This window comes from Diorhabda sublineata, chromosome 2 (assembly GCF_026230105.1).
Source record: "Diorhabda sublineata isolate icDioSubl1.1 chromosome 2, icDioSubl1.1, whole genome shotgun sequence".
In the NCBI taxonomy this organism is placed as follows: Eukaryota; Metazoa; Arthropoda; class Insecta; order Coleoptera; family Chrysomelidae; genus Diorhabda; species Diorhabda sublineata.
Window position 1 is genome coordinate 25,058,783 of NC_079475.1, and position 20,946 is coordinate 25,079,728.

Here is a 20,946-nt window from a genome sequence, read left to right on the forward strand (position 1 = left end):
CTTTGTTTCCATATGAGACAAGAATGTTGTATCTAAGAAAAGCATATGCTTTTGGCGGTGGTATTTAGGGTGCAAATTCTATGAGAGCACAAACCGACCATATTTTTGTTAGTAGACATGGCTGTAGTCATAGCGAGCGTTCAGTGAATCGAGGAGATTTGTGATAGCTTGGACAGATTTATTTTTATATATGACAATGCGAGTGCGCATACCACAATATTACATTACCAAAATGGATTTTCGGGTTATTGGAGTGGCTAGCAAGCAATCCTGACTCAAACCCCAAAGAGCATTCATCCATTGATGTAAAATGACTAATTGATGCTAGATTTTGTTATACAACCTTGATCGAAGAACTAATTCTTGCAGTTGAAGAGGAAAGGCTAACATCCCAAAATAAATAATATAGAACTTTATTAGATTGAACCATACTTCTCTCAACAAGTTAATTTGTAACGTGCAGTAGGTTAAACACAAGGATGCATGGTAAATATCTTTTAATTTAATATTATTATTTTTTAATCTGGTGGATAGTTTCAGAAAAATTTATAGTTAAATTTGAAAGTTGACAGTGTACCGATTTCTACACAAGCAATATTATTTTCATTAATTGTTCCCAAATACACTTTTACGGGGTTGAAACAGATCTTATTTCATTAATGATCCGGAATAAATTATAGTAACTGGTTCTCGTGTACTAACTTTAATATATATGTTTAATTTTGCCAGATACATTACGAAAACGCTTATAATTTAGCTGACAAAGTTTGAAAAAAACTCACAATCACATATATTGTCTAATACTATCTTCTCCTTAGTAAACATTTTGTTGAAAAACATGAAACAAAAAACTGCGCAAAGTTTAATTATTGAAAACAAATGAAATTAATCTTTTTCTTAATTAAAGAGTAATGGGAAGCATTAAGCGGCGAACCCTCTTTTCTAAGCAATATATGCCTTCCAACCCAAAAAATATGGAGAACGTCCATACAAACCCTGAGGAAGGTCGCCGAAACGTTTTTTCTCGGAACCAGGTAGGCAGCAGGCAGGCAGATTCTTCTCTGTCTGTCAGCCAATCCAATTGGAGATGATCATGTCCCTCAATAAAACAAACGGATATTTTTTTCGAAAAATATGACTTAATTCATTCATACAATCAATCATACATGGGTACCTATAAAACTGTTAATAAAAGAGTTGGCAAAATGTCAAATCGGAACGTTTATTAATTAGATCACTAAAATATCTAATAGATCATTCAACACTCAACTGCCAATTTAATTATTTTTGCAATTTAATGTTCATTAGCAACTTTAATTTTGCACGGCAGCTTGAAAATATAGCTTATATAAACTTATTACGCCTTTTATATTTCAATGTTAATAATTGAATTTTATTGTTTCTGTCTCTCTGGATAGGTAAAACGACTCAACATTAAGATTAAGTTGGAATTTCTAGAACCGTTGGTGATATTCATACTGAACACACTCTTTACACCAACACTAAACCAACACTCACAATTAAACTGTCTGACGCGCGTTTCGATAACCTAATGGTAAACTAAAACCAAATAATTTGACTTTTCTTCTTTTTTTTAGTAAAGTTTCCCACGAATGAACCTTCTCCCGCGAAAATAAATTCATCAATTTATTTTGGAACTCAACTTAAAATATCCATCTATAAAGTTCACCTTTGAAATGGAAAATAATAGACAGTTGCCATTCTTAGAAACTAGTAATAGGCTAGAATTTGATATATTTAGGAAAAAACACCGCTACGTGCAGGTACATCCCCGCTGATTCTTTTCATTGTATCCAACATAAGATGGCCAGCGTCCATTTTCTGGTACATCGGTTTTAATTCACTTTCCACTTACCATAAAAGAATTGTGAATAAGTTAATTAATCGTCATAGGTTCCAGAAATTTCTATGTGAAATGAAAAACAGGAAAAAGTTGCCCTGATACCTTTTAATCCTGTTTATACAAAAGGATTGGAAGGAATATTTAACAGAGTGAGTTTAAAATCGTTTTATAAATCGAACAATACATTAAAACAATTATTGGGCAATCCTAAGGATAAAATACCAAATTTGGAAATGAGTGGTATAAATGAAATTAGCTGTGGTGATTGTGATAAAAAGTATATTGGGCAGACTAAGATATCCGTTATTGTCCGATTCAAAGAGCACATAACTCATTTAAAATATGGAAGGTCCGGAAAATGGAGTATTGCCGATCACGCTGCAAGTCATAGTCCTGACATAAATATTAATAATGTTAAATTGATAAAAAATATATCCAATAACAAATTGTTCGATGCATTTGAAAGCATTGAAATTTTTTAGGTTTACCTTCAGTTTCTGAAGACGATAACTTAGTTATCGAAACGTGCGTCAGACAGTGTAATTATTAGGTTTTGTGGTGTGGTAAACAGTGTATTCAGTTTTAAGGTGAGTAAGTTTATATTGGATATATGTATTGCCAAAAACTTGTATTAGGGTTACTTATGCTGGATTTTAGCAGCAAAAAAAGAATAAAATAACATAAAAATGGAAGATAGCTAAGCATCATTGCATTTTTCAATCAGCTGGTTTCCATTTATCCAGTTACTGGCCTGTATTTTCATTTTTTGCCTATAAAATACTATAAATCAAGCGTTACTTGACTTTGTTATGATATCTAGCAGTGAGATGTTAAGTTTGTAACAAATAATTCAGTTTTAATAGGTTAAATCCTATTTTTATTTTATTTTTGCACTGTGCAAAACCAACTCAATTATTTAGGAACAACAGAATCTCGTCAATCAATCAACTCTAGGATTTTACGCAAGTTGTCAGCAGTCGGTGATTTGATGTGCATGCACGCATCAACAGCAAGCAGATTAGTAGCACGAGTTTCTGCAGCTTAGGCATTTTGTGAAAATCCCAACTGCTGGAGAGTTTATTAGAAACTATACAGAATTTTATTATATTGCAAGGTACCTCAGGGTATTAGGAATAATTGTCTGCAATCAAATTCGATTTGCATCAACAGGTAACTACAATTCAATGTGATTGCCCATTTTATTCCAGTTTAGTCAAATTATAGAGCGAGACGTTGCAATGATTTTACTGGTGAGTCGACAACAGGAACGTCAAATTAATAAATAAAAAATAGTAGTAGAAAACATATATAAAATTTTATTACAAGAAATTATTCTTGTTTGTTGAAAACTACTGAGATATCATATGCGCCATAAAATTGAATATTACTTAACGAAATATCAAAAATAAATGTGTTCATTGATACTTCCTCATATATTGTTATTCTTCAGTGAATTATCAATTTTGATATTATCAAAACATTTCGCCAAAACTTTTTTAAATAGTAAATTATGTACATAATGTATTATAAACATCACTTACCTCGGAAGTAAATTCTATTATATAAAGTGGTTACTTACTTAAACTGAAAGTACAGAAACTTTTAAATTTAGAAACCGAAAACTGTCTCATGACGATTAACAATATGCTGTGTCAATTAAAGAAACGCATATTTCAGTCTTTTGGCCGTAAGAACTGTTAGAAAATACACGACTTTTAATAAACACAGCTCTATTCATAAGTTCGATTGTTAGTGGAAAAAAATTGAAATTATATATCAGTTTTGTACCAAAGATTCTGAAGCGAATTCTATTTTATCATCTTTATACAGATTTAAACTAAGAAAAAAACGAAGTAAGCTCTTTTTTATCAATAATTTCAAAATTTTTTAAATATACCAAGTGAATTCTTCTTCAATATGTCCTAAAATCTTGGTAATGAAACTTTTATTTAATTGTAGGATATTTAAATGATGTAGAAATGGGTGACTCATGAAAAGTTTAATGTAACTTGAAAGAGTAAGACTTCTCGTGTGAATTTGAGGGCTACTCTATATATTTTGAGACCTACGAAGCTAGAAGAGTTCAAATGGCAACAGCGCGGTTTTAAATACAACCATCCTCAAGTTCCTTAAGTAGTAACCTCTGACTGCAGTTAAGTCGCTGCTATCACAGAGTAAATAGGGGTACATATGATTTACCACCGAATTATGTGAAATAAAAAATGTGCTCGCGTGATTTAAAGATCAGTTTAAATAAATAACAAAGTCTCGAACAGTTGCAAAGAGCTTTTGGTGAGTAAAGTACTTCACCTGTAACTGTGTTTTGGTGATATAACGAATTTAAAAGAGGTTAGTTATTGTTGGTAACACTGAGAAAGCGGGACATATAATCAAAGATGATCCAAGATCAAGCGATTTAGACATAATTTTCAAGATATTTCCTGGCATAATCGATAATTTTGACATCTTTATCGCTGAGCATCAACGGTGTTTGAAAGCTCTATTCAAACTTTTCATATCAGGCAATGATGGTTGTTTTTCCTAAAGAAGATTCACTATGATACTTTTCAAGTAAAGTTTTTGCTTCCACGGCATTTTTTCCATTTAAAAACAATGCTTGATTAAAGGTTTTATAACAAAAAACTATTGGAGGGAATGAGTTCAAAATTTGCGAGGTGACATTTGAAGGAAATATATATGAAGACACTCAGTATATTTTGACATGACACAAATTTAGAAAAATTAGAGATGGCAACGAGGTCTTCAAAGAGTCAACACGCATTTGATAATGAAAGTAACGAGTAACCCTGTTTCGCTGGTATATTTAAATTAAAAGAGAACGGGTGTAGCTTAGTGATGAAGTACGTGCTGGTAGGCCCTGTTTTTTTATTTTCTGCTGGAAACATTGAGAGATTGAGAGGTATGAACGAAGATCCACAATACATATATCAGGCGGTTGAGACAACTCCTAATGTTGGATCCGCAACACTGTATCAATTTTATATGATTAACTTCCAGTGGTGCCTTTATATCATGTCCACTATGTCTTGTATTTCAATATTCCAATCGTCATGTTCAGTTGGTATAAGAAAGAAACTGGAGACGAAAGAAAATTCGCTTTTAGTTCGCTTTATGTTATTTTGGGTTAGTTATATTGGGTTCTCTAGAAAACTACGTGATTCTTGCGTGATCCTCTTATCTCGTGCGTTTGAAATTGATATTGTTTGTGTCTAGTAAGTATTTTCATTTACATCACGTGCGAAAAACCCATTCCAACAAGTTTATTCCGTTGCTTAATCTTTCAAGTTAATTTAGATCAATGGTATAAACCCGTCTTTTAGGTATTATAACGCTGCGAAATCGATAATGTTATGCGCTTCTATAAAAACTCGTAAGGTTTAGTTGAGGTAACTTTTTCATTTAAAGCTATACTCACTTTTCTATAATTAGATTAGTACCTAAATGATACCTGTAAATAAACCTTTTCTATCTTAGTATATCAGTGGGTAAATTATAAAAGTGGATAAAGTTCTATAAACACAGAAAAACTAGAGATGTAACACCATAAAATGTTGTTTTTCATACTGTTTTCGGTTTTAAATAGCAAGCAAAATTATATTAAAATATGAAATGTCATATTTGACAATTTTATTGAAAAATTTAATCCTTTGATTATTCTTAATATTACAAAAAAATAAAACTTAACACAAGTCACTTAGGTAACATTGTAAACAAAGGCAGACATTTTTGGAAATACAAACAATATTTTCCGAAAGAATGGCTGATAATTCAAATGAAAATGCTGAGAAAAGTGCGGGAGTAGTAGGACAAATTTAGTCATTAATTTCCATGTTAACAATGTCAAAATATTTTTTTAAATAAATCTGGTGTCCAAAATTCAAATTTGAGCATTAAATTAGTTAGTATAGAGTAAGTATAAACTAAAGTAAACACCTAACTAAACGTCTTTTCTTCTCAACTCTGAAAACCTCACTAAATTAAGTGAAAAGTGCAATGCGTCTTTACTATATGCATACTTCGGTAAATCCCATGCGAGGCGCCTCCAAAAGGTTCTCGTCATCGTCGAGGGAAGTCGGGGCGAGCCTTCCAGATTCTCCATGGATGCTATATTCACGTCCTCACGCCCGAATAACCGACACGTACTGAAGTAACAGAGAGGCGAGGCAAGTGAAGGCGAAAGTATACAAAAGGATCATTCACATTCGCGTTTCCTCGTGCAGGGTCTGCATAGGACATATGAGGTTCATAGAATATTGAGAATTGTGTAAAAAACAATTTGCAAAAAAAAAGATATTTTTACATTTTAACTCGAGTTAGATCAAATTCATGTAAAAAAAGATTAATAATTTATGGCCCAAGCATCGGAATGATTGTAGTTTGTTAGACTGGGCCCAAAAAACGACTTTTTTTAACTATGCTGTGAAAATATCATTCATGATGATAAAAAAGCTATCGTGACAATTTGAACCCTTAATAAAAATATTAGGGGCGTATTTTTACGACTATTGATTTTTTAAAAGTAATCGCTTTTTTTACTCAAAACTTGTCGATTATTTATCTGAAAAATTTTAGCGATTCGTATTATTATAGGGAATCAAATTTTCTAGAAAAAAGCTTTGTTAGTAAATTAATGTAAAACAAGCCGTTTTCTTGTAATAGTACCTTAAACATCGGTTTAGTTTTTTAATTTTATCGAAACGCAAAATTGAAAAAATAAATCAATTTTTAAGGCACATTAATTTACTAAGAAATATAGTGTCGCTAAAATGTTTGATAACTGATAAGTTTTGAGTAAAAAAATGCGATTACTGTTAAAAAATCAATAGTCGTAACGATACACCCCTCAATATTATTATTAAGGGCTCATAATTTCACGATATTCATATTCATATTTTTACATTATCGTTTTTTAGCCTAGTATATACGATTATGTGCACTTTCAAAAACTCTTTTACGGTATCTCTGGCAAGCTCTTGTTGAATCAGTTGAGCATCCCCTCTATAGTCTCAAGAACACCATTATTTCATATAATGAAATCGCATGTGCGGTAAATCAGTGATTTGTAGAGGTTTAAAACTCTTTTAAAACGCATTATAAACGCTAGAAGGCCATTAATAAAGACTGTATTGGGAAAAAAGAATATATTCGCCAATATTCTATTGCAATCAGCTCTAGTATAATGTACTATTTAACTAAAAGTTTATTATATAAGCGATAACATTTGAAGTTGTATTTTTATAATATATTGGCCATTTCGGCGCCCGGTCACTTTTCCTAATCGAGCACTTAACAAACCCTTAAAGGGTACAGGATATATTGTACATTATGTTGAAGACATTGTTGATGTGTACATTATGGAACACATAGAAAAAGTTTTGCAAATAAAGGAAACGGTTAGTCGTATAGATGTACAAAAAACGGATTTTATGAAACATCCATTTTTGTGGACGAATCAAAATCTGTTGATTTGAAGTTTAATAGTAGTCCTTTATTATAGTAATTTCAATATGGATTAAAACGGAAATTAACGGACCATATTCCAGACAAAATGTTTGCCAGAGAAAGAGCAGAAAGAAAGAAAAGGAAAAATTTGCTAGTGTGGGATATCCAGACTTTATGTGCGTCAAATAAGGGGTAAACCTGTAGATTCTGAAAGGTATATTAACAATATTTTAGACGCACTTAGCGTCCCACCATTATACAAAAGTAACTAAAAATTGGCTACATCAAAATAACAAACATTGTACCAAAACAAAGATAAACTCCGGCTCGTCCAATGAAAGATTTTTGGGCACTTTTTTTTCACAAAGTGTATTACGGAGAGTGACTAGCTGAAAATGAGGAGCAATAACGGCGTAGAATTTTTAGATAAGCACACGAAATAAATGTTCAGGTGGTCCAAGATGGAATAAGATATGTTCGCAGAAAATTACACCTAGTTTAGGAGCCCGGACTCCTACATTCAGTTCAAGTTATCAACTTTGTTAGTAACCAAACCGTTAATTATCGCAAATAAAAAAAGTACAGTACAAAATCGTAAATCCAGAAACACTTGGAAAGGATTGGTGATATTTCCGTATTTTAGGTCATACCTATATTTCAATGCGTTTAATACTGCACAAAATCTCATTTATAAAATAATAATAATAATGAAAAGATTAAATACTTTATAAACATATTCTTCATGCTAAAAATTTCGATACGAACGAATAAGTCCAGATTTTAGATATTCCGCGTCCGGATTTACGTTGTTCAAATGTATCATAATTACAAAATTATATGGTTAAATGTTTTGAGCCAAAACTATTCGGACATATGTTATTTTAAGGATAAAGGTGGAAACTATTATTTGCACATATGAAAATGGTTAGAGTAATGCTAGAAAAAATGGATAGATTAAAAGGGGCCTATGTTGAATAATAAAAATGATTTTGGGAAAAATCTTTGTTATGGAGGACAATCCTCGTAATATCCACAAAAATAAATGTATAAGTAGGTTGTATTTTGTGAAATCAATTACATATCGTTTTATTTATATCTATGTTACTCCTGAAATTGAAATTGTTATCTAGTCTTATATTTTTGTAAATCTGCAATAAAACCTAATATTCTATGGGATTAAGACACTTGAAAGTTAAAAGTGACCGTCGCTCCCAAATGATTATTATCTTGGTAAATGATGAATACAAATGGCTATTTTCTAATGTGAGCTTATTAAAATTTTTTCGTTGAAGCTTATCAGAATCCATGGTACCTCAAATAATTCAATGATTTTCTAGAAAATTTCATTCGCTCAGTCGTTTACACAATAAAGAAACTAATAAAATAAAAACCATGAAATGATCTCGATCACTAATTTTATAACATTTCTAAAAATGAATACAGAAAACTTTTTGGTTTATAAAAAATAAAGCATGCAAAATGAGTTAAGAGTACGGATAAAGATTTATTTTGGTCTTACTTTTTTTACAAATATTACAATTTTACTAAACCTACATTGTATTAAAAGCACCAATAATTCAAAACTGTTAAATAAAAATTATAAGTTTTCATTTAAAATGGCACTTTAGAGTCTTTCCAAAAGGTCACTTTTTTCTTATAAGTTACTCAGCTTACCTTTATATTTCGGTACGAAATTTTTAATATCCTGTTCCTGTATATTTTGATAGAAATCCAACTCTCGAAAATTTAGAGGCTTCACTATTGTACTGGAATTCAATACCATCAATCTCGTGTGACCACCAACCTGAAATTACAAAAAAATTTAATTATCATGCAAGTTCTAACTCAAAGAAGATATATACCAGATATCTGTAAAAGGTTTTACAACGCCTATTAGTCCAGGAGGAATCGGTGCACGAGTATCGAATACTATTCCACGTAAATTTTTTTTATGCGAACCTCGTGCCACATTGCTTAAACCGAAGTTGTTCAAGTGTTTTATAATCATTATTGAAATACAAATAGTACAGGTCCGCCAGGAGATTTAGAAAAACTGTGTTGTATTAAAGAAGAAGATGAGTATGTGGTATCACCCTCTTTACAACCCTTCATAATTCAATCAAATGATGACTCTAGTTTTTGGAATTGGAAATGTTTTTTTCTTTTTGTTTTATTTGCAAAGAATTTATTTTCCTTTATGGTTTTTGCTTTGGAATTTCGTTTTCCAGTAAAAAACGAATTGGGTACAAAAAATAGTTAACGCTACTCATGGGCCGATTCCTCCAGGACTACCATTAGAATGCAGAATACGTTAATGTGCATGTTAACTAATAATATGCAGATTTCCTGATACTATCGGTTAAAATTTCGATTAAAAAAGCTTCTATTTGCACTTTACCTACTTAGTTTGCATAGTAACTAATCGTTAAATTGCGGTAGATAGTGAATTAAATACTTTTGTTTCATTCATTCGCTTGTTCTTACGTGTATCTTGGAGTGGGATTTGATGACGCGAAAATGGATGTGTCAAAAAATACACCTTTGCAGCCTTCATTAATTCAAAATATTAAAAAGTTTAATGTAGGGTCAGTACAAAATTATCCAGACAAAATCACTGAAACCCTTACAAATTTAAAAGATTCAAATGAACTCGCTAAGATCACTAGTAAAATGTTACCGTTGGTCAAGATCCAGTTACCTCAAATCAATTAACCACATTAACATCAAGGACTAGCTGGGGAGCGTATTAATTCTAATATAGCTCCAATACATAATGAATCGATACATCGAATACATATCGAATCAGTCTTGTGTGTTGTTTGCTCTGAAGAATCATCAGGTGCTCATACCTGCATTGAATGTAATTTGTTCAATCATGCAATTCGAGATGATACGCAGTATGAAGGAGAAGGTTACGGCAAAAAGATTTTATGTAAAAATTTTCAAAATAATATGTGAAAAGGCCAAGGAAAATTTAGAAAATCTAGCCATGAAAATGATATTCGTTTTTTATGCTAAGCATCCTATAGCCAAAAAATGAACCACAGTCAGAATTAAAATACTTGAAGTTGACACATCAAAAATTAATCCCCGTTACATTTTAGCCGAAATTCTTAAAAGATCTGATGGTGGGCTCTTCAAACTGGACACAAAAACTGGAATTCTCAAGCAATTGCAATTTGAAATTTGACCGCAGTAGTTTATGTTACTGATTTCGAAATTTCCTTACGTCAAATCGCAACAAAGCAGTCAAAAGTCATGGTCAGGGCGTCAGAAAATGTGATTGCAAACCATTTTTTGTGCAATTCGAAATTTCATCAATCTTTATATCGCCCTATAAGTATTTCTATGACGTGGAATTTTGCAATTTTAAAGAAAACTAACATTAGACTTTTTTAACGATTTTCCTAGTTGATTTGATTTGCTATATTTTATCAGTAGAGTAAAATTTTAGTTGATTCATTTTAATTATATTAAACAATTACCTAACACTAATTAAGATATTTTATTCAAGCCAGAACCTGTTTTAAGGAATTTACCGCATACATGTTCGTTAGTCTGCAGATTATCTAGTTGATTTAAAGGTGCGTATTCACTTGCAACAAACACTCCGAACGAGCTTTACGCGCCACGCATTCCAAACAATCATGATCGCGAGCGGTCTGAATAACCTGCAACAAAACTCTAGTAATCAGTCCGTGTTTGTTTGTGTGTTTTTTTTAGCTGGTAATAGAAAAAAAGAAAAAAAAAAGAAAAGAGCGAAAGATGCGGACAAGACACCTTTTTTGGGCCGTCAATATATGGCCTCACTTAATGATATACATTATATAAAAAATAAATATGTTTAGTAGGTCCTAGAATAACCAAGAATGGTACGATATTTCGAAAGGCAATTATTGGTTGTTACACTGCTCTTTTTAGCCATTGGGGCTCGTGCAGTATCTACAATATGCTTTCACTCTTCTAAAACTCGATAGAAGAATTTTTTTACGTCATATATTACTAGCAATTGCCACACAAGCATCATGCTTCTTTGCTTTGTTATAATATATATTTGTCGGATTTCATAGAATACACTGTCTTTCAAACTCATCAATTAACACTTTTTCCCGCGCACAGTTGAAAACCACAAACGTAACGAACATTCAAAACCGAGCTCCCGGAAATGTTTTGTAAGTTTTATTCTGTTCGGCGCAACGTACCGACTAGACGAACTTGATATAGTGCTCGCGGGGCATTTGGTTCTTTCGGATTGGTTTGTTGTAAGTGAGTACCCACTATAAGAAGTGAATGAACTTTCTCCATTTAAACTGATTCAGCCAGATAATTTCCAGAATACCTTGATAATCTGCACACTAACAGGATCACGCAAATTAACCGTAATCTGTTATAATTCTTAGACCAACGTTTTCCAAAGTGAGGGTCGCATCTCGGCACTGGGTGGCAATAAATATAGTTTACGAAGCACATCAAACTTAAAAGTTTAAAATACTTGTGAAAAAGAAACATTTTTTACAGCGTGAACGGGATTTGAACCCACGATCGGCGAATCCGGAATTTGATGCCTTAGCCCGCTCGGCTAACGAACGCAATTAAAGTGGTGGGATATACTAACTCTAATAAAACACAAAGGAGAGTTACAAACAAACAAGCTCACATTGATGACGTCGAAAATAAAAAGGTCAGTTTAGTCAGTTTAAAGATGAAGGATTTTTTCTCAAAGTTGCCAGTTTACGAAATAGCTAATTTATTCCTTTCATTTGCACCGTACTATATATTTAAATTAGTTGAAATATGATATTATTACCTGATTATTCAAAGGAAACAAATCAACTTCGTCATTGTTAGCACCAATATTTTCTTGACGCCTAAAACTTGCTTGAACGGGTTCGGCACATTTTTTTTTACCTGTGTCATTTTCTCCCATGCCCCAATTAGCTAAAAGGTACACCATTCCCTCTTCTTCTTATTGTTGACAACAGTTTCTTTTCTGTAACCAAATAAAGATTATAAATATAACGTACTGAACCATCTCTGTTCAGTATAATATTTTATTTTGGATTACCGCTTATAATAACTTAATTATATCTGCAAAGATTATTTCAAATTGAACAAATTATACCAAATTAATTTAATGCCTTTAGTGTAAATGGAATATGAATATAGTTATTCACTTCTAATGAAAAACCATATTTTTACGGATACTATAAAATGTTACACATGTATGTACACTACAAGGAACGAAAGCTAAATTGATTTGAACTTTCGCCCCATGTGGTGTATACGATTTTTCTTCATAACCGGTCGAAAGTACGTAGTTAATTCTACTTTTCAAATGTTGATGAGCATTTTTTTTATGCCTGCCCCGACCGGTTACTAAAAAAATCGTAAATACTACACGGGCCGAAAGTTGAAATCTCCTTCCGATTTACAAGGAGTAAATGTTATTTAGGGACGAAAGTACGTACTTTCAACCGAGGTATGAGGAAAATAATTTCTCACTGTTCTTATGATAACTCAAGTCAAACATGAATTGTTATATGTCAACGTGTTACGTGTCTACTTAAGCTATGAAAACTTTTATCGGTGTTTCCATAAAAACACGGACAAAAATCTATTATTTTTGCTGTAAACTTTTCAAGAAGAACAATAGTTTATTGTTGTTTCGTATCGTAATAATTTGCTACCAAGAACTTCAAGAAAAACAATATGAAATCGCTTGATTTTTTAAGAGTTTTTCAAAAAAGTAGAGCCTTCAGCATTGTGATCCCAGTATTCGAAGCTCAGGAGCTAATTATGCTAATTATTAAAACATTGCTGATATGTATATCAAAATATGTAGAAGTAGAAGATCTGTTTAAAAAAATTTCAGGCTGCTATATAAATTGACCGTACGTGAGAACGTGACATGTTTCTTCTTCACTTGATTTGCGGCACTCGCTTTTAACTTGTGCCAACAAACTTCAGCTCTGGGAAAAATCATGCACTTAATCCGTTTCATGCGTTCTAAAATTTACAGAAAAAGAAAGGTCATAAATAGAAGAACTATGAAATCTTTGATCCCTTAACTCGGCCTAGCTTTGCGCGAGCAAAAAATAGTAAGCGCACACGTCGGCTGATTTGGCTGCGCCTTTTTCCGATAATTTTTCGAAGTAACTGTCTTCGTAAGCCCGTTACAATTCATTGGATAACACTTTCTTCGTTGAGATTGATTAATTATCGCGCAATTTGTTGTACAAAATCCACTTTTAATCAAGAGGTGTTTATAGGGACAATCCGAATAACTTCAGAAACTCTTGTTTTTGTACTTAGTCTGTTTTTTGGTATTGGCACGCTATGTCCAACATGTCGTATAAAATAAATCCAAACGAAGCAAATTTTTCATTTCCAGATTTGCATGTTGTTTGGATTACAACTTGCGATTACATATCAATAGAATAAATAAACGTGAAATACACGTAGATTCACCAAATAAGGTAAACGCTGTCTCGTTCGTAACGTTCATTTAGGCAAAACAAATTGTCAAAATTAGCTTCCACAATGAAAACAAATGATATTGCCGTAAGTTTTTTTGTAGTTTGTAAAGTTATTTGTTCGATTTTCGACCTTATTATTACCAGTTTTATTGTGAAATTACCTCTTAAACAATTGCTACTAAAAGAAGTGCAAAATTTCCTCTTGGAAACGTGGCATTAGGTGGTTTTTTTCCACTTTTTTCCACTTTCCATTTTTGCTCAGTGTAGGCGAGATGTAAGTATAATATAAATCTCAAAAATATTGGAAACTTGTGGAAAATGATCAGAATTCTGTCTGAAGCTTCCCTTATCAAATGAAAAGGGGTAAACTGTTCTTGTATCTTTCAACTGCCACTGGGTTATTACTTTGCAACCTATTCATGTTTGATAAACTTTAATGCAACATTGGAAATTAATGTCTTGAAAACTTCCGTAATTTAAAGAAAAAATGAATACAAGTGCCCTAAATTTTGTAAATTGCTTGAAAGCTTATTTAATGCGGACTTATTAAAATAACTGCAAGAATACTCAGTTTCAGTTGTATTAGTTTCACTGTGAAACAGATCTAAAAAGTATGTATGGAGTCGACTTAGCACCATTTAGCAACAAAAAACAATACTCAACACGGGTACATACTAGAAAATCAATTGTTTATCCTACGGTCGTCTGTTAGACGCAGCTGTTTTCTTAGATTACCTAATTAGAAAATATCAAGCAGTGTGTATAACAAGTAAGTTTTTAATTTTGATCGACCTTGACAAATGCCTTTTTCGAAATTCATTTATGAGTGAAGCATGAAGAAAACAATCGCGACTTTTTTCATTGGAGGAATCCGTAAGTGCATCGAGTCTTTTCAATGACATATTGCTCCTAAGTTGAGGAGATATCACTTCAATTTCAGTCGAATGGTGAAATAATATAATAAAACGAGATGATACAATCGATGACCGGGTTAATATAAAGCGTTGTATGAATTGAATTGATGTACGTTTCCTACAACAGCATGATCCCGGAGAAGTCACACAATCAATGTACTAATACATGAATCAACATGTATTTACATGAAACAGCATTAATCTAGAGAAGTCCAGCTAAAAACTTTTTATAACCAGAAAATATGAAATTCTGAGATTGCATTTTGCTAGAAAACATCAGAACTGGACTTAACCTTAAAACTCCAGATGGATGTGTGCATTTTGGTTAGGTGGCTCCTAAATGTTTTGGATATTTTCTTGGATGCTCATACAGAGCGCATTTTCATCTAACAACTTTTTCCAATGCCAATTTTATTGGCTACAAGTTACAAATTTTGAACAAAAATACTGAAACTGTTGTTACCACTATATTTAATTATAAAAAATATTAACAAACCTTTCCGTCTACATTTTGATTAATCATGTTTTTCCTTGTTAACACATATTTTCATGTATATTGAGTGAAAACGACGACATCTAATTTTGTGTTTTAATGAAGGAAATATATTAAGAAACACTTTGGAATTTTGAATGAACGTGATAAAATGCAACACACAATCACAAATGTATTTTTGTTTAAAGATTCAATCATTAACAGTAACGGTGATTATTGATAAATTGTAACATTGACGTCTCATATGTCACTAAATAAACCACACATATGATTTTTTCAATTCTTTGCTCCCCTTTTACTTGCAGTTTCAGGTATAAACTTTAATTAAAGTGAATGAATTTTCGGTTTTTGAAAACAAAAATTTCATTTACTGTTTCATAGGATGGAAGTGTGACTTTTAGAGATCGAAGTTTTCGATACGTTATTATATTGTTGGTTTCCGCCATGTTTCTAATTTCATCATTCAAAATTTTATAAGAATTTGAGAGATAGATTACAATTATTACTCATATAAAGAAAAGTGTGTTTGGATAAAAAACAACTCAAGAAACCAAGGAAAATTTACGTAAATATACTGAGGAGCTCCGTCTCATGGAATGATTTGTGAGTGGATCTTCGATTGTGAAAATGGCTAAATGCACACGAATAAACGTGAACGTTTGGGACCCACATTAAATATAACTATTACAGAAATTGTTAATAAAATCCTTGTCCTTGTATATAGCGATCTTCGAATAAAACTACGTGAGATACCAAAGTACCATAAGTGTATTTAAATTGAACGTAAAAGAAGTGAATTTTTCCATAGGACTGGCCAATATTATGATGATATGCTGACACGTTTTTGTCTGATATTTTGCAAAAAAATAGAAATATAATTCTACAAAGTTCTAGAACAAAAAGAAACACAGGAATTAAATAAATAAACCTTCCTAGAAATTATTTAAAAGAAATACTGTAATAAACACTTTTGAAATAGCATTTGTTCATTGGTAGAATATTATTATTATTGATGGATTAATTTCATGTCAATAAAATATTCATTCAAACTGTAAAACATTTTCATGAAATTGAAATTTACTAATCTATTTTTTGCATGTTATTTAGTTTGATTTTGATATTAATTAACAATAACATCATTCGATTACAAGAAACTTCAGAAAATTGGATTTAAATTAGTTGGTGATTGGTTTTGTTTCATTAAAATGTTGATACCAAAAATTGATATTTGCTCAGAGAATTTTTTCGATAAAATTTGAATGGACTTTTGTTCTATTCACTATTTTTTTCTGAAATTAATTCAAATTGTTCTCTTTTGATATTACTAACACATTGGCAACATTCCCTTACAATAAATTGGATTTATATTCATTTGTTAGTGTTGGGATTATAATGCAAAGTATTAAATAAAGAGATTTGAGTATTTTTCGTATAAATTGTTACAACAAATAACTTATCCTTAATGTAACTATTTTTCCAGACTATCATTAAAGTAGTATAGTCATTGAATGAAAATTTACATACAAAAATATTCGAATATTAAATATTTTCACATAATTCAACATTAACCAAGAAAATAGATTTGAAAAATGTGTATTTATTAATTAAATATTGAATTTGTAATTGTATCTACATAGAAATGTGTAATACATAGAAAAGTACGTATAACATTTAACTCAGGACAATTAAATAATCCAGTCTTCAATTCCTGTTCATTCTTACTTTCCGTAATAAACCAGCTTTTACCCGCGGCTTCGCTCGCATCGAATCCATTAAATAAGTATCAGAAATCATTATAATAGAAAAGAACGAACTCTGTAGCTATATTAGAACCTGAGATATAGATCTTTCAAGGTAGAAAAATTGCCAAAAACCTACAAAAATCTATAACTCCACATTGAATGTCCGCGACTAGCTCCTCTCCAACTCAACCGATTTAAGTGTTCAAAAACTCAAAAGAAAGAAGGTATTTCAGTGAGTGTTCTTAAACCAAAACGAAATCTGTAGCTATATTAAAACCTGAGATATAGATCTTTGAATGTAGAAAAATGCCAAAAACCTACAAAAATCCATAACTCCACATTGAATGTCCGCGCCTAGCTCCTCTCCAACTCAACTGATTTAAGTGTTCAAAAACTCAAAAGAAAGAAGGTGTTTCAGCTAGTATTCTTAAACCAAAACAAAGTCTCTATCTTAAATAGAACCTGAGATATTGAGTATAGAACGTGTGTATGTGGAAAACTCCCATAAGTAATGTACAGGGGGAAATCGCATTTGAGTATAACTTGAGAATGGTGAAAATTAGATGAAATCCGATGGTTGATGGCTGATCTGTACATCATTTCATTGAAAAAAAAAATTAAGCAAATCGGTTGGGTAGAACGCCTGAACGGACTCGGAATGGAAATCATCAATTTTTTTAATATATAAGATAATTCAGATTTCAGTTCTTCTTTATATTATTCTCCATAATGTACTTTGAGGTTATAAAAAAATGATATTTTAGTTAAGTAATATGATACGTGTATGTAAAAATATTACACATTTGACCTTCTTCAATGATTTACCTATCAACACAAAATATATTTACACGTAAATATTAACGCAAATTGTTTGATGGTTGAGAAAGGAATCAAGTTTCTACCTGGGGAGTTTGACGACATTTGATGAGCGCTGACCGCGCAGACGACGTTACGTTCCAGAGCATACGCAAAGCGAGCAATGAGGAACGGACCCGTTTGACATTTATCCACTCGTTAATAAACCTCCTTCTATAATAAAAAGTTCATCAAAGGCGCGTCCGCCATTTATAAAAAACAGATTGAATGCGCCGCGCGAATTCACCGAATTTTAAAATTCCATTATAGCTAAGGACTTATTTCGCGAGTTTGTTCGTAACATTCGGTAAATCTACGTTTAATGTGAGAAAGAACAGCATCAAAAAATAAAATAATATTGAGCAACATGGAACGAGGATTTTAGATTAAACTTAATTTTTTAAATCTAGTACAGCCTGATAAATAGATAAGTATGACTTGGGAATCAGACTGGCTTCAAATAAAGATAATAAGTCTTTCTTTTTGTTTTTGTCAATATTTGGTTCAGAACCAAATTAGTTATTTTTTCTTCCTTTTTTTCTTATAATGACCTCTTCGAAATCCTGACTCTCATACGAGGTTTTCACTTGAAAGCAAAAAGGTTTTTCCTTCTCGTATCTCACGACTTTTAAATTTGAAAATAAAACTTGTATTCTATGTATGTCTTTGTGAGTCGATCTACATCTGAACATTTTTCATATTATGAAAATCAGTGTGGATTATGGCACTACGGCTTCGATTTTTGTAACATCTCTCGACAAAATGAGATGACATACTGGATTATGGTACTGTTCTTGGTTCATACAGTCGCGAGTAACTCATTGTAATAGAGACACTTGGCGCCTCACGCGGAATCTGTTAATACTAATGATATGACACTATTAAATCATCTTAAAGTATAAACTATATAGCATATAGCACTATTGAAGTAGGAGTGCAAAATAAAGAAGTGAAAGCAGAGGCAAACGTGTATTTTCCAGAATTCACGAAAATTTATTTTATTTCAGACGATTCTGACTACCATGATTATTTATAAAGATACTTTTGCAAAGAATTTATTTTCCTTTATGGTTTTTGCTTTGAAATTTTGTTTACTAGAAGAAACGATTGTGGTACAAATAGGGCTCAGTTCACGTCTGGTACCCTGTTTAAGCCAAACTCCCTTAGATATATTTTACTCGTTTAATCACGTTTTATAATTCAATATTCAGTTGTAGCAAGTTAACGAGGTGTAATAATGACTTTTTTTCGAAGATCCAAGTAGGACTACAATTAAGTGCATCAGTCTAAATAACGGCGAATAATGCCGTCCAATTTATAATGATTCGATTGCCTTTTAACGCATACTTTCTCGCATAAGATTTTTAAGAGTATTTATAAAAATAATAAATTTATAAAGTGAGGTATCTACGGTAGATCAAACAAAATAGTGCGCAAGGATTTTTACAATCTGCAGTTGATATTGGAAGAACTATACTATGGTGGATATTTTTGATTCGAACACCGTGTACAATACACAAACGAAACTAATATAAACAAAATATATTGTAGCTGTAAATTAACCTTGACCACGCTTGTCATTAAAAATTCGATAAAAAAAATGTTTAGTAAACAAACCACGACCTGATTCATGTCGTTGAAAGGCTAAATTTTTGTATGCAGAGATAAAAACTTTAATTTGCCAATTTACCGGTTCAATTTACAATTTTCACAATGCTTGAATTAACATATCAAGGTATTTCAGAATGTCTTTTTTTGAAGGTAAATGGGTACAAGTTTTTCAGTTAAATCATGAATTATATACAACATGTCCTGTTATTATGGAATAACAACGTTTGTTTATTTAGTTAAGTACTTTTATAAAATTGTTTATACACACGGTATATCTTACTAACGTAATTTATCTATAATCCTAAAGTTTACATTGTTAACTATTCACTAATTTATTTAAATAAACTTTTTAGTTCACTTGTCTTTGTCCTGATGTATTCATTATGACATCAATTTATTTACTACTCAAAGCTACTAAGCATGCGCTTTATATATTAAAATTAAATTTTACATCTACTCTAAAATGGCGAAAACAAAGGAAAAGGACTACATAATGTATATAGGTCACAAAAATATGCGCATCCGCTAAAGTTTAACTTCGATAAAATATTACAACAGAACCGGCTTCGCGGTCTATATCAGTGGGCGAGTTCGTAGCAATACTGAATTTGTTCAGGAGTAGTTTTAGCTAAATTGAGTAAGTTGGCGAGCCCATATCTTTTTCAATGTCCTGTTTCTTAAATAAAATGGTAATAAATGAAACTCGAATGGATTATCAAGAAAAAAATCTTAACTCTCGGGTCGAAACAATCTATTACCATAAATTGACATACAATTATGGGAATAAGCTAAATCGAGCAATGTAGAAATAAAATAGGGATAAATATTAAAAAGTGGGACTCCACACCAAACTTACTTTGAAAATTTTATGGTGCAATTCGGATCCTTTTAGGGGGTAAAATATTTTATTTTTAACATAATTTTAGTTTACAGTTTCATGATTTCTTTATACATAAATAGAACGTTATTTTATTTATTATTATGAATTAACAACAATTACAAAATACTTAACAATTACATCTAATATAAAAATCACGAATCGATGTAGCCAACGCATGTAAGCATCAATGTGGTCAGCATAACATCCGCATGTAACCATCCATTTTAGTACCACGGCTTCCATATTTTGGGCTTATTATTATGCTTGAAATCTATAATATTAAATAAAAGAAAAACATACATTTTTCACGAAAAACTTTCAACGATTGACATAATGAGCTGATGAATGTTTAGATAAAATTTCGTGGAAGAAGGCCCCACCTGGTGTTAGGCCTTTTGGAATCCACCCTCCTCCCTTTTTCCACAGTGACAAATCGCCGACAAATTCTCAACAGAGATACCAGTTTAATAGTTAACACAATATAAGAGGTGGAGAGGAAAGGAGATTAGGTTCTAATCTTTGTTTTCAGACCTCATGTCTGTAGATGGCAATTACGCCTATTCCGACATGATTGGGTAATGTAAAATTTTTTGAGTAAGTTTGGGGTGGAGCCCCACTTCTAAATAATTATCAAATTAGGAATTCCGA

General features: G+C 31.6%; 1 protein-coding gene across 4 annotated transcripts in view; it reads right to left on the reverse strand.

Moving 5' to 3' along the window:
* Window positions 1-20,946, reverse strand: part of LOC130440697 (uncharacterized) — a 57,384-nt gene that overhangs the window by 16,815 nt on the left and 19,623 nt on the right. For 3 of the 4 annotated variants that reach the window (XM_056773979.1, XM_056773980.1, XM_056773977.1), the window contains 2 exons: window positions 12,135-12,317; window positions 9,002-9,131 (listed from right to left, as the gene is read on the reverse strand). In XM_056773979.1, coding sequence (XP_056629957.1) covers window positions 9,002-9,131; window positions 12,135-12,281 — 277 coding nt within the window. In that variant the 5' untranslated portion in view covers window positions 12,282-12,317. Of the gene's footprint in view, window positions 1-995; window positions 2,747-9,001; window positions 9,132-12,134; window positions 12,318-20,946 lie in introns of those variants that run through there. The other variant, XM_056773981.1, reaches the window with a different exon arrangement.